A 13,219-nucleotide genomic window follows, 5' to 3' on the forward strand; every position below is an offset into this window, starting at 1 on the left:
CTTTCCTTTTATTTTTTTTTTCTTTCTCTTCTCTCTCCGTTTTTCGCTCTTTCGGCAAAACATAAATGTATAGTGTAAAAAGTGTAACGTAGTGCAGCTAAAAAAGAGCAGATCTTCAATTGCCAATGTTTTTCAATCATCCTCGGGTCCACCGCGGGCTCGCTTGACATACACAAAAGTAAATGTTTGCAACCGAAAATAATTTTCTTAGAAATCCTCACGATTTAATAACGAACAATACTCAGTTTAGATCCTGAATATAATAATGAGCCAATTTATTGCAGTGCAAGGTAAATATATATGTAAATATACAAAAAATATATATATAATGATTAATTTCGGTTAAATAATGATTGATTGTGTAAACTGAAAAAAAAGGACTATTTTTTAATATTTTCTTACGTGAACTTATTTTAGTCGGCCAATGCGGGAATCAAATAGGATCGGCTTTTTGGCCCTTAGCCTTACATGAATATGGTATCCAGACTACTAGTGGTGGTGTAAATTTGCTCAAAGTACAACGAAATCACGTTAAACATATCAGTGATCTCTCGGATGCTTTTCCCAGTTTCTTTCACGTCCCAGTTAATACAGATAACATTGATTTCCAAAATGTAGCCGACTTAAACAAGGCAAAAGTTAAAGCTAGAGTGAGTATATTTTTCCTCTTATTTTCTTTCTTAAAACTATATTATGAATGATTTGAATTACTTAAATATAAAATATAATTTTCCAGGCTGTTTTGATAGATATGGAAGACAGTGTTGTATCTAGGTTTAAGCAAGGACCGTTGCGTCAGTTATTTGACCAAACATGTATTGTGACAAATTATCCAGGATCTGGAAACAATTGGTAATTTATGAAAGGAAAATGTTTATATATATATACCAATGTATAAACATATAGTAAGATAATTTAAAGTAATTTTGTTTTGCTTCAATAGGGCAATAGGATATCACGTACATGGTAGAGAGTATCATGATCGTATAGAAGAAAGTATAAGACACGTGGTTGAAAAATGTGATCGACTTCATGGATTTTTATTAATGCATTCCTTAGGAGGGGGTACCGGATCTGGATTAGGCACAGCAACTTTAAAACTATTAAAAGATTATTATTCTCATGTAGAAAGGTATTTATTGTGAATATAAATGTTAATTAACTTAATTGAATTTTATTGAATACTTGATTACATATAACCTGACAATGCAAAGATTAAAAATACGTAATATCAATATTTTAGGATTGTATCATGTGTATATCCAGCAAATATACAAGATACTATAACCGCTCCTTACAACACTTTACTTGCAACTCAAGAACTTATAGAACATGCCACGTGTGTGTTTCCTGTAGAGAATAAGGCTCTCTTAGATATCTGTAATACTCAAATGAATAAACGAGAAAATTCAAATCAAATGAATTATAACGCCTCGTGTAAACCATTTCACGATATGAACAGTATTATTGCCAATATGCTCTTACATTTGACCAGGTAATTATAAGTTATCTTAAGCTGTGATGCGAGACTTAAAACTCGTATAAACAGTAATTTTTGTTTTAGTGGATCCAGATTTCCAGGAAGTTTAAATATGGATATGAATGAAGTGGCTACAAATCTAGTACCTTATCCGAGATTACATTATATATTTAGTAGCATCAGTCCTATAACTTTATCAGCTCCAAATATGTGCACCATGCAAGAAACAAAGTATGTAGCGTTTTTTTTTATCTTTAGTTTTCATATTAAAATTAAGATCCGAAAGAAATCTAAATATGATACAATTGTTTTAGGTTGCAGGATGAACTATTCACTAATGCATGGTCGCGAAATAATCAATTAATTAAATTAGATCCTCTTCAACCTACCTCTGTAGTTCTTGCTGCTGCACATATTGCAAGAGGAAATACTACTTTAACTGATATGAAAAGAAATATTGAAAGGTAATATTTTTTTAAATGGATTTATATATTTTTCGAGAATCTATCAATTATTTTATATTAATTACGATTATAATTACTCTTATAATTATTCATAGATTTCAAAATAAATCAAAATTTACTTCATGGAGTAGGGATTGTATGAAAATAGGACTATGTTCCATTCCTCCAGCAGGACATTCTTCATCATTATTGTGTCTCCTTAATTCATCCACCATGTCTTTATTATTTAAAGATATAATTCAAGAGTTTTCTAAATTATATAAGAGAAAGGTACAAGATGTAACAATGCAACATTTGATCCAAAATTTTTTTTATAAACAGGCACAACTTTTCTATTTTGCGACATCATTTTTTTTATTTCTAAGATTTACATTCTTTTCGTGAATAAACATGCATTTCTAAATTTAAAGATTGCATGATTATAAAAAATATAAAATATTGCATTTTTTAGGCACACATTCATCACTATACACAAGTACAGGGATTTGAAGAGACACATTTTATTGAGAGTAAAGAAAACATTCTCAATTTATGTGAATGTTATGCAGAAGTACAGAATATGGAAGAGACAAACATTTCTAGATTACAAGTAATTTGATTAATTTACAAAAAGTCTTGGAGAGATGGAACATAAATTTTATATCATTTGCACAAGTTGCAAAAAAAGACTCTTGATATTTATTATCAATATTTATTTGTTTTTTTAGATTTTTTTTATCTATATATACAACATAATATTAATTTAATAAAAATAAGTAACCTTAAGAACAGTAACAAAAGCTTATTAGTATGGAACTAAACTTCTTCCGCACAAGATTTGTCAACAAAGTTTTAAAGTATTATCTATATCGCAGGAGTGTTTATTAGAAAAGCTTTATGTTTTGTAATGTCTTGTGTCCTTAAAGGATCATGTTCTTTGCGTGTGCATGCAAATATATTCTTAAACTTACATTATTTTATCTACAAATTTTTATGTGCTCTTAGCTAGCAGGTATTTGTGGCAAACCAAACTCGTCCACTGGAACTCCATCCTATAAACATATAAATAATTTTATTTTGTCTTATAATTATAATATCTATTGAATACTTAATGATTTTTATTTTAACATAAACCATGTCTTTTTTTTTACTGTCATGCCATTTTAGATAATATTCTTTAATCATTAGTAAATATTCTTATTAAAATATAGACCTTGTTTTTAACAGAACTTGCTCCAGGTTCTTTATCTGGAGCACTAGGTGCTTTAATAGCATCATCTAAGAAGCTGGTATCTTCATCCAAAGCAAGGTCATCACCAAGAGCTTCCAGTTCTGCTGCAAGTTCATCATCGTCAATTTCTGGCATTCCATAGCTACGACCCATTGCTTCTTGAACTTCATCAGCTTGTTCTAACATATCCGCCAAATCATCCTGTAAATCCTGTACACAAAAATGGCAGTAAGTAACAATTAAGTCAAAATTTCAATCAAAATCTATAGGTTTGTTCTTTTTAGCTGCACTGATAAACTAGTGCAATAAGTTGGAGTGAAACAAAATATATTTGTCTCACTTTAACTTATTGCACCAGTGTGCACTAGTGCATCAGTGCAGCTAAAAAGAACAAACCTTATGTCAGATTATTTCAATCTATTTCGACTTACTTCAATTTGATCAATGTTGATATTTTTGAATTCCTTTTGCATTTGTTTGACACCATCTTTCATAGCAACTACAGTCGCCTGGGTATCTTTTAACGTTTGAGTGGCATAGTTGGCTTGCTCCATGTTGAATGCTTGTTGGCGCAAGTTGTCCACTTGGGCTTCGTACATTTTCCGCTGTTTCAATACACGTAGGGCCTTGGCCTTCACCGCATTCTTAGCTGGTCCATCTCTCATTTTGATCATCTGGTCCTTGTATTTTTTCAGCTCCGCATCTAATCTGGCTATCTTCTTCTCTGCAGAGTCTGCCCTACTATCAACCTTGATAAAGGCATCATACATTTACTAAACAAATTCCTCTAAGTCATAAAACGTCTGGCTATTTATGTCATATTATTTAGCGCAAATCGTATGAATTTTCCTCGATATAAGTATCAGGAACGACATATAATATAACGCAAGTAAAAGAATGGAAAATAAAAAGGTATGTTGTTTTTAACAAGCAACAAACCCATTGTACGTCTTACCCCAGCAATGCAATCCGTGATATTTGGTGGTGGTCCCTTGGGCTTGCCACGTCCGAAAAGTCTATTCATTTTTGCGGATTAGAGTTAATCTTCAACGAGACAATTTTCACGTGGTATATATTTTTTCGATCTGTCAAAATCTGGGACCTGGCTAGGAGATGATTAATTCCGGTAGTGCAGATGAATGCGACGAAAGACGGGGCTCTAGACGGAACAACCGACGTCTCTTTAGACGCGAATACATTTTTCGATAGTCGGCCTTCTATAGTGATTTTTACGCCGCGTTCATCTTCCCGCCACAAACGAGCTCGATTGACCAATCGGAACGAAGAATACTTTGTCCTGATTGGTCAATGAGACGCTTCCAGCGCTGCTGGCGACAAGACGATGTCGGTTACTTTTAGACTCGTTTCAAATTCTCGGCGATCTCCACTTTCATCCTGAAAAATACGACAATTGAAGAATATAACTTTATCATCGATAGAGCGTATGCGATTATTACATTATTCAGGTAGTATTTATTTCAGAATGATATTTTTGAATAGAAGAAATCGTATCTCGATGCAAATATAATAAGCAATGAGCAGTAAACAATACAGGTTAAGTTCGCGCATTCCTTCTCTCTCGTGATCTCGTTTTTATTCCATATTCTTTTTTTCGCAGAGAAGTCAATCCAACTTCATCGCAGAGAAATAAATTCAACTTCGAAATATACACTTCAAGATTATAGAAAATACACATCTCATTCTTCGATTAAATAATTCAGGTAATTCAGCTCTGATATATATATGTATATATGTTTGTACAAGTACAAAATTATTCAAATATAATTTCCGAAAGAGAAACGAACAAAGAGACGCCAATTTTGCAAGAAAATTAATCTCGAAAATTTTATCATCGCCTCGTTATCAATAACGCCAGAAATCTCGTCTAAATGATTAGATTACCTGGCGGAAACGCAGTATCGCTATTAGCATCTAATACGCAACATTATATAAGTCTAAAAAGTAAATGAACATAAAAGGATGCATATCGCGAATAATGCAGACCATCATATTCATGGATCCGCGGTTATAATTCGCATGTCGTAATTAATAATGAGGGAGATTTATTGTACATATATATATATACATCATCTAGCAACCTCCGATAAGACAAGCCGTTCTGAAATAATACTACGATTACAAAGGCGTGCGAGATTCGAATGCAATTATGGCAACTTCGTCCCTGCTCATCATTTTTCGCTATAAATCGTTCGTCATTATATTTTTATTTTACACGGCTAATTTCTCGTACACCATATGGCTGTCTCTCGTTTCTTTCTCTTCCGTTGAAAATCGAACAGCTTTTATCGAGCTTTATCAAGCTATTCGTCAAAGATACTCAAGGTCATTTTTCGATCCTATATAGATGACTTCTCATCCGAGAATATTGAGATTCAATTTTTTTCCTTAGCGAATTCGTGTCGATTTTTTTGGTGTGTGCTTTGTAGGAATCTTGAAATCGTTCTTATTCAATTTTCAGAAACATTATACATTTTTTTACTTTCCTTTTAATTGTTATATGGAAGAAATTACGATTTATTATCTTTTCAATGCAATCTTCATAAATTAAATTCGCTAAAAAAAGTCTATTAATCTAAAAATAACTTTACTGCAAATTTAAACTCGTGAAATCTATAGCTGAAGAGGACATTCAATAATTAAAAAAAATATTAATTTAAAAATTTCACTGCAAATTTAAACCTATAGCTGATGAAGGCATTCAATAATTTTAGGGTGCCCTGTGTAACTAGAGGGTAACGAAGAGGAAGGTGACAGCCAGGAGGCATACGTGGAATATAGAGGAAAGGTGACAGGCAGGCAGGCGTCGCGGTGGTGGTTTCGATGCGGCCGCGATGGCGGTGGCGACGTCGACGTCAGGGCGCCTGCGTGAGCAGCACCGCCGATGCAACGGCGGCGACGGCGACGACGCCGATGACGAGGACGCCGACGACGACGAGGACGACGACGTGGACGACGTCGACGAGGAGGCCGATCAGCAGGTACGGCCCGGCGAATATCGCCGAATGCGCACGGTTTGACGCGCGTGGTCACACGGTGACTTATACTCGAATACAGGGCAGTGGCATGCCCCGATCCGCGACGCGGTCGCAGTGTTCCAAGAGTCGGCACGACGCACGAATCGCACCGTTGCGGCGCGCGCGCGCGCGAGAGGCACACACGACGACGACGACGACGACGACGCAGCAGCAGCAGCAGCAGCGGCGGCAGCAGAGGAGAGACCACGAAGTCGCGTCGCCGAAACGCGTTCTGCTGACTGGAGTTTTCCGGGCCTCTTCCTCCTCCTTCTCCTTGCATTTCCATCAACCCTTATCTCTCTCTCTCTCTCTCTTTTCTATACTGTTGAAATCGCGGTCGACGGAGAAGACACAGAGGCTAGACAACGGTGAGGCGACAGTGTACCGTCGAGGGAGGGAAATAGAAAAAATATGCGAACCGATCGGGTGGCAACGCTAGACCGTCGCTCTAGTACCTCGTAGAGGAGGAGGTGGGAGAGACCGACGTATACGTGTGCGGTCAGAGGTGGTGCACGGATATTGTATGTAGGCGGATCGGCGGCGAAGGCGGTGGAAGAGGCGAACCAGCGGTTTGCCTGCCGCGCGCGGTCACCGCAGTGTGCGAATTCGCTTCGATTGTCCGTTCCGATTTGTCCGGGTGGAGACGTACACGTCATAGTCGACGAGCGTGAGCGGTGAAGTGGTAGTAACCCTGACCTGACCCCCGCGCGCGCTACGCACCTCGGGCTCGCGCTCACGTTTTGTCATCAGTATCCCCGCGAGACTCACGGTGTGTGCGCGTGCAACAAACACATCAGCGAGCTCTCCTCCGTCCGCGCCGCGCCGCGCGTCTCACATACGTAACGGGCTTATTGACGATCGATCGATCTCGCGAGCGCGACAACCGATACGCGTCGCGTAATAATCAGCAATCGGTGACAGGGAGTAGTACATGATTATCGTTTCGCGAGTGTTCGCGAGGAATCCGCTGGCTATCATCGTTCTCATATATCAGCCCTTCTTGATCTCGTGAAAACCTTGTGAGTTTAGTGCGACAGCTATCGGCGAAATCGCTCGCAAAGGACGTGTATTCTTCAGTTTGTCGGGCTCAGGGTGGTAAACATATCGTGTATACATTCTTCCCTCTTCCCGCTCTCCACCCTCTTACTCCTCCATCTCTGCGATACGATCCGCGGAGCGACCGCGCATCGTAGTCGTGTGTGTGTGGTAGTGGAAAGCAAAAGGTAGTCGCGCGCGCTGCGTTGCGTATTTGGGAGGATTCCAAGTGGTCCAGCAGTGTGTTTCCATCGAGAAGATCGAAATTATGTTCGACAGGGGGTAGCCCCCGGACAAAACGCATACGAGAACGGTGGTTCGAGCGAACGCGGGAAAGAGAGTTAAGAAGAGCAACTTCAGTAACGAGCAGTGCTTCGCGTGAAGCGCCGCGACGACGATGACAATGTTAGTCGCCGAGTGAACTTGACAATTCTCTTCGACAATCGAAAGGATGCCACGGGGACAGAGTCGCTGCCGAATTGTACCGGGGCGACACGACATCAGCGGGATCTAGAAAAGCGTTTCCGACGAGAACGAGTGCACGGTTTCGTGATAAGACGTGGAGACACGAGAGTGAGGTTACGCGTGCCGCATCGTGGGATCCCTCTTCAGAAAAAATAGACCGAGGCGGTGAAGATAGAAGGTGAAACAGAGTAAAAGATAGAAAGCCGGAAGATACAGAGTGCGAGTACACAAGGGGAGACACACGACGAAGAGGATCATCGCGCGACGTGGCCTCTCGGTTTCCGGGGTCTCTCTCTCTCTCTCCGTGGGTGTTTTTACGCGTGCGGCCGTGGATCGATAGTTTGTCCCGCGAGCTCGTGCTGGACAGAAACGACGACGAGTCACCCTACGTGGAAGAGACACGCGCGATCCTCTTGCGTTCAACGACACCCTCGAGCCGCGAGTAACGGGACCCGCGAAAAAAGAAGAGCAAGTTTCCGAACGGGCCTAGCTGAAAGTGCTGCTTAACGCGAGGATTGAACGCAACGTCGCGTGGACATCGGAAGCTCCGCGGTGATTTATGGGGGACTACAGCACGACGAGTCTCTTTTCAAGTATCCTGACCAACCCGAAACGTAGTGCGACCACAAGCAATAGCGGCACTGGCAGCAGTAATAGCAATATCAGCAGCAGCAGTAGTAACGCCATCGGCAGCGCCGCCGTCACCATAACAACATCCACGATGCAGGACGATCTGCTGATCGAGAAGCAAGCCACGGGCAAACCAGCTCCGCTCTCGCCGAGCAGCGCTCTCGACACAGTTACCGGACAGGACAAGTCGAAGGACGCGATCGAAGCGGAGTGTATCGCCATCACACCGACGACGCCCTCGTCGACGGATAAGGACATTACGTGTAGCACGACCTCGGCCCTGCAAGGCTTCGCCGATCCCGGTGGCCGCGTGCCCAACCTCTGGTCCGCGCCGGACGACAGCGGCCTGCACGCCGCGTTACCGGTCAACGGCTCGATCGCCGCCTTTCAGAACTTTCCGGCTGGCGGGCCCGCGGGCTTGTTCGCCAGCACCGGTGCTGCTGCCGCCGCCGCCGCCGCTGCCGCGGTGTCGACCGGCACACGTCGTGCCATCACGGCCAGCCACAATTTCCCTCAGCAGCAACAGCAACAGCAGCATGGTAACGCGGGTGCACCCGCGGGTACCAGGCACGGCGGTCTGCAAGTGTCATCGGCGCAACAGCAGCAGCAGCAACAACAACATCAACAGCAGCAGCAGCAACCACCGCCGACATCGCATCCGGGCGTCTACCTGCCCGGTAAGGGCTACGCCGCGTGGTCGGGGGGCCCGCAGGCACCGCAGCAGTGGGGCGGGGGTCCGCAAGCGGCCGCCGCGGTCGCCAGTCCGGGCCTGTCACCTTGGAATCGCGGTAGATCCGTGCCTAATCTACCGCCGTTGCACTCGTCCCTGCACGCCGCCGCGGCGGTGGCGGCCGGTCTTCAGGGTCGCAAGCCCAGTCCGACGTTTCCGGGTCATCCGGGTCCAGCGGCGGCGCATCCCTCCTGCATCAGCCCGGTCAAGTTCCGTCGGAGCACCTCGTATCCTGGCAAGGGCAACATATACCCGCCTCAGCCGGCACCGACCTTCGAGGTCACCACCGCCGAAGAGAGGGATTTGCTGCAGCTGCCACCGTTCCAGCAGGTGAGTCGATTTCTCGAAATTCTCTTAAGTTTTAGAAAGCTGTTGATGCGGAAGTTTGTATCTATCTGTGGTGAGGTGATAAGTAGGTTGATAAACTTTTCAAGGATTTTCCGTATAATCCATTTTTCTAAGAGCTCGAGAAAATTAATCTCAAAGTTGAGATTTAATTTAATTCGCGAAAAAGATTTCACTTTTGCAATATTAAAAATTGATCTTCTCTCAAGTTTCTTTGAAAAACAAATGCGAACTAGAGCAATGAATGCTCTAATTTATTCATATCTGGAATGAGAATTTTTTTCGCACTATTGAAATGAAACACTTTTGTGAGGGCAAACAGCTGCTCAACTGAGCGCTCAATTTCCCGAGAATTTTTTACTAACTAGTTTTCTCTCTCGTCCTTCTCCCTGGTGCTTAAGCAAACTCAATCATCTCTAATTGGTAATGAATAAGTTAAAACTAACATGTTTAATTATCAACTCCAGAAAAATATCTTTCGTCATTAACGACGCGCTAATCACATAGACAATTAGATTGCACTTCTTTCTCTGCACACATCGCTCGATAGAGTTGCAGAGAGCTCGTCCGGGAAAGGAGGAGAAAAATCTCAAAGTCGACCGCGGACTCTCGTTGTTTCGCTCGATTCGCGCGAACACGCCGATGGCACAGACGTTGCCACGACTTTTTTAGCATTGCGTTATCGATCGCGGTGGAGAGCAGGTAGTATAGTCAAAGGTACCCGCTTGTAAAACTGCACCGGCAATCATGCGGTCTCACAGGCCGACGAGGAAGGCACGCGCGCCCCGACTTCCGCAGTTTCGCGCTCGTTCGGTGTGCCACGACACCGCGCCACGCGTTCCTCGTGCCACCAGGAGTTATGCAACTGCTAGAGAAAGAGACAAAAGAGACAGAGAGGGAGAGAGAGGGGGGACACTTCTTCTATTTAAATTTAGCCAATACAACGACTGTTTCGGCGATTAGTCGCGCTTACCGTGCGACATGATATCGTAGTCTTTAACGGCGCGATAATGACCGGACGTAGGTCGTAAGCGAACGCAAGCTAGGGCATAACGTGTGTAGGTGGACGCCTTTTTACAGAGTCGAATCCAGGTTATCTCTCGCCGCCCGTCATTTCGCATATCTATTCGCGTGATAACGAAATCGCGCGTACAAGCGACAGGTACAAAGAGCAGGTTGAAGCTGTACCGAGTATAGAGTATTTTGGGAGTCTCTTTTGTTTTTTGTTTGTTTTTTTTTTTTTTTTAGCGCAATCGAGCTACGTTTTATCGTAATTAATACACGCGTGTCACGGTTGAATAGCGAATAAAAATAATCGATAGCAATATGGAGATAGATAATGGTATGAATGGCGCGACGAAAATATGCGTTAGCGATTTTTTTTTCTCTCAATTAATATATTTTTCCACACCTTCTCGCTCCATTTACGTCCGATGCACACTGACGTGTTACGTTTGAAACGCGATATTGATCTTAAACGGGAGCTTTTATATGTATATCTTGCACGCAATATATAGATGGTTAGCGAATGAATAAATAATTTCGTTTATATGTGGTCACTGGTTGTTCCATTATAAGAAGCTTAATTCAAATAAATTTAATATAAAGTCAATGTGGATACGTGTCTATTAGGTTGATTTTATATTTTAGTAATGGATAAAACTCGTTTATATTGTCATTATTACTTTAATTATTTATTACGCGCTTTATGACAAATCTTTTCCAATTTCATTCAATAATTCGCCGTAATAATTTTATAAATAGCAAAATAATGTTCGAATGAAAAATTAGATTAATTTATGCACAGATAGATTTCCTTATTAAATTATTAAATTATTAAAATTATTTAAAAGTTTGTCTCGTTGAGAATTGCACTTGTAAATACAGCTGTTTATTTCATCAGATAATTTTATATTTTAAAAAAATAAAACTGAAAATAATTATTTATCAATTATCAAATTATGAAAAGTATCTAAAATAGACGTATGAAAAAAATGTTACAATAAGGGTCTCTTCTTAAATATTTCTTACATATATAAATCATATTTTAAGAAATTATTTTATAGAATCAAATACTTTTTTTTGATAGGAATTATCGAGGCTACCATTAATAATTGATTTCATTTTTTTTGTTATCTGGTCGCGCTATCGGAAACTATTTTGTCGTACTTATTTTGTCGTTCAAGTCTGACCTAATTCCTTTCCAACGTAGTAACTCCAACAGTGTCTAGCAGAAGTTTAAGCTCAGCTATTTTAACCATCACTCGAAAATAGATCTGCATACTATTCGGGAGAAATGGCGGATGTCGTCATGTTGTCGTTCAGCTATTACCTCCACGCACCTCGTGTTCCAACATTTATATATTTGTACACAGTACAATGCTTTCCTTCATTTGATTTCTTAATCATGCCAAATAATAGTCTATGGTATAAAAATGTGAAGAGAAATATCTATGGTATTTGAAAAAAATACGTGTTTATTAATATCTAATAATATACACACAATATCGATATAATATCGTGATATATTTGCGCCAAAAGGTGTGATATAAATTTTTATAGAGATTTCGAAATATGTATGATTATATATACTGATAATATATATCTGAAAAATATTCTATTCTAATTTATATTCTAAGCACTTTTCTGAGCACTAATTATTTTGATTAATTACAATTTATTAACGCTCTATACTTTTATATAACAATTAAAGTTATGTCTTTATTATTTGACGTTTTGATCGACAACCACGTCATTTCGACATTTTTCTGGCTGATATACAAAAATTCGACATTTCCTCAGATTTATATCGGTAGACATCATAACTGCGTTTCAAGGAACGAACAGGTGAACCACAGCGTGCAGTGCGAGATGTATTCATTTATCAGTAACCTTAATATCGTTGATTCGACTATACGTCGCCAAAAACAATTAGCTCGTACACAAACAATACATCGTGAATACGATTATACACTGATTCAATTAAATACTACCTTCAGTAGAAATTACGGTATAATAATATCCATGGTTCTCGAGATGCTCTTCTGAAAATTTAATTGCCATGTTAGAAATTATAATTTATTCTATCAAAGTTTTCTCTCTTACACGTGACAAAAGTGTTATATAAAATTTGGAAAAAATAATCTGCAAGAAAATATTAAATTTTATATAAAGCTTATATTTCTTCTCTTTTACAGAACTTTGTTTTTTGAACATTTTGAGGATGAATAATACCTATATAATATAATATTTATATAATTTGAGATACTGCCTTCGAATTTATATATATATATATTATTATGAAATATAATCCCTTTTATTCACTTTAAACAAATTTGCATTGTATCAATAACATTAGCTACCATTATAACTATAGAAGTTCAAATTGATTTGAATCACCGTGGCCGATAATAATAGGAATGAATATACGGTAACACGAGAAGAGCAAAAATAACCGTATTTTTTCGACAATTTTCCGATTTTCGTGGTCTAAATTCGTTTTCGATGCGAATGTGTAGGAACGGTCGATGAATAATATACTAGCACACAAGTGTCGCGGATTATATGTAGAAGTCGCGCGCGCACGCGCCCAGGTAATGCGGCAAAAGCGCCTAACAGAGCGAAGAAATATTCGAGCTCGAAGTCCGATAACTCATTGCTCGTCATTCACCTTGAGAAAGGGAATCAGGGCACGTGCAGTAGGTCGCTTCTAGCCGATATGTCGAGAGGACCAATCGCCAGTGGATCGCACGCATACGTACACATGCATATACAATACGATCGCGAGCCTGTATATGTATGTCGGTAATCGCGTCGCAATACGTA

At 40.3% G+C, this 13,219-nt stretch overlaps 3 protein-coding genes and 1 long non-coding RNA gene across 5 annotated transcripts in view; 3 read left to right on the plus strand and 1 right to left on the minus strand.

Annotated features, from left to right (window-relative positions):
* The first annotated feature begins 131 nt into the window (after nt 1-131).
* On the plus strand, nt 132-3,056 carry LOC145934180 (tubulin epsilon chain). 2 transcript variants are annotated; one of them, XM_083034557.1, is made up of 9 exons: nt 132-290; nt 418-650; nt 737-852; nt 944-1,132; nt 1,244-1,495; nt 1,565-1,711; nt 1,795-1,944; nt 2,040-2,214; nt 2,396-3,056. In XM_083034557.1, the coding sequence occupies exons 1-9, from the start codon at nt 266-268 to the stop codon at nt 2,540-2,542; spliced, it is 1,434 nt and encodes a 477-aa protein (XP_082890683.1). In that variant the 5' UTR covers nt 132-265; the 3' UTR covers nt 2,543-3,056. The 2 variants fall into 2 exon arrangements, with proteins under 2 accessions (XP_082890683.1, XP_082890685.1); XM_083034559.1 differs by lacking the exon at nt 2,040-2,214.
* Vps60 (vacuolar protein sorting 60) lies at nt 2,622-4,521 on the minus strand. The gene is made up of 4 exons (XM_083034565.1): nt 4,110-4,521; nt 3,586-3,903; nt 3,137-3,364; nt 2,622-2,975 (listed from the first exon to the last, which is right to left on the minus strand). Exons 1-4 carry the CDS (start codon nt 4,176-4,178, stop codon nt 2,925-2,927), a joined length of 666 nt encoding a protein of 221 aa, XP_082890691.1. The 5' UTR covers nt 4,179-4,521; the 3' UTR covers nt 2,622-2,924.
* LOC145934198 (uncharacterized) lies at nt 3,296-7,912 on the plus strand. The gene is made up of 3 exons (XR_014425010.1): nt 3,296-3,382; nt 4,773-4,875; nt 5,887-7,912. It is a non-coding gene; the product is annotated as an uncharacterized LOC145934198 (long non-coding RNA).
* Orb2 (cytoplasmic polyadenylation element-binding protein orb2) overlaps nt 6,398-13,219 on the plus strand; it is a 121,381-nt gene continuing 114,559 nt past the window's right edge. Inside the window, exon 1 of the mRNA XM_083034544.1 lies at nt 6,398-9,379. Coding sequence (XP_082890670.1) covers nt 8,249-9,379 — 1,131 coding nt within the window. The 5' untranslated portion in view covers nt 6,398-8,248. The remainder of the gene's footprint in view (nt 9,380-13,219) is intronic.

This window comes from Prenolepis imparis, unplaced genomic scaffold (genome assembly GCF_030444845.1).
Source record: "Prenolepis imparis isolate NDT839.2.m4 unplaced genomic scaffold, iyPreImpa1.0 SCAF_1, whole genome shotgun sequence".
NCBI lineage: Eukaryota > Metazoa > Arthropoda > Insecta > Hymenoptera > Formicidae > Prenolepis > Prenolepis imparis.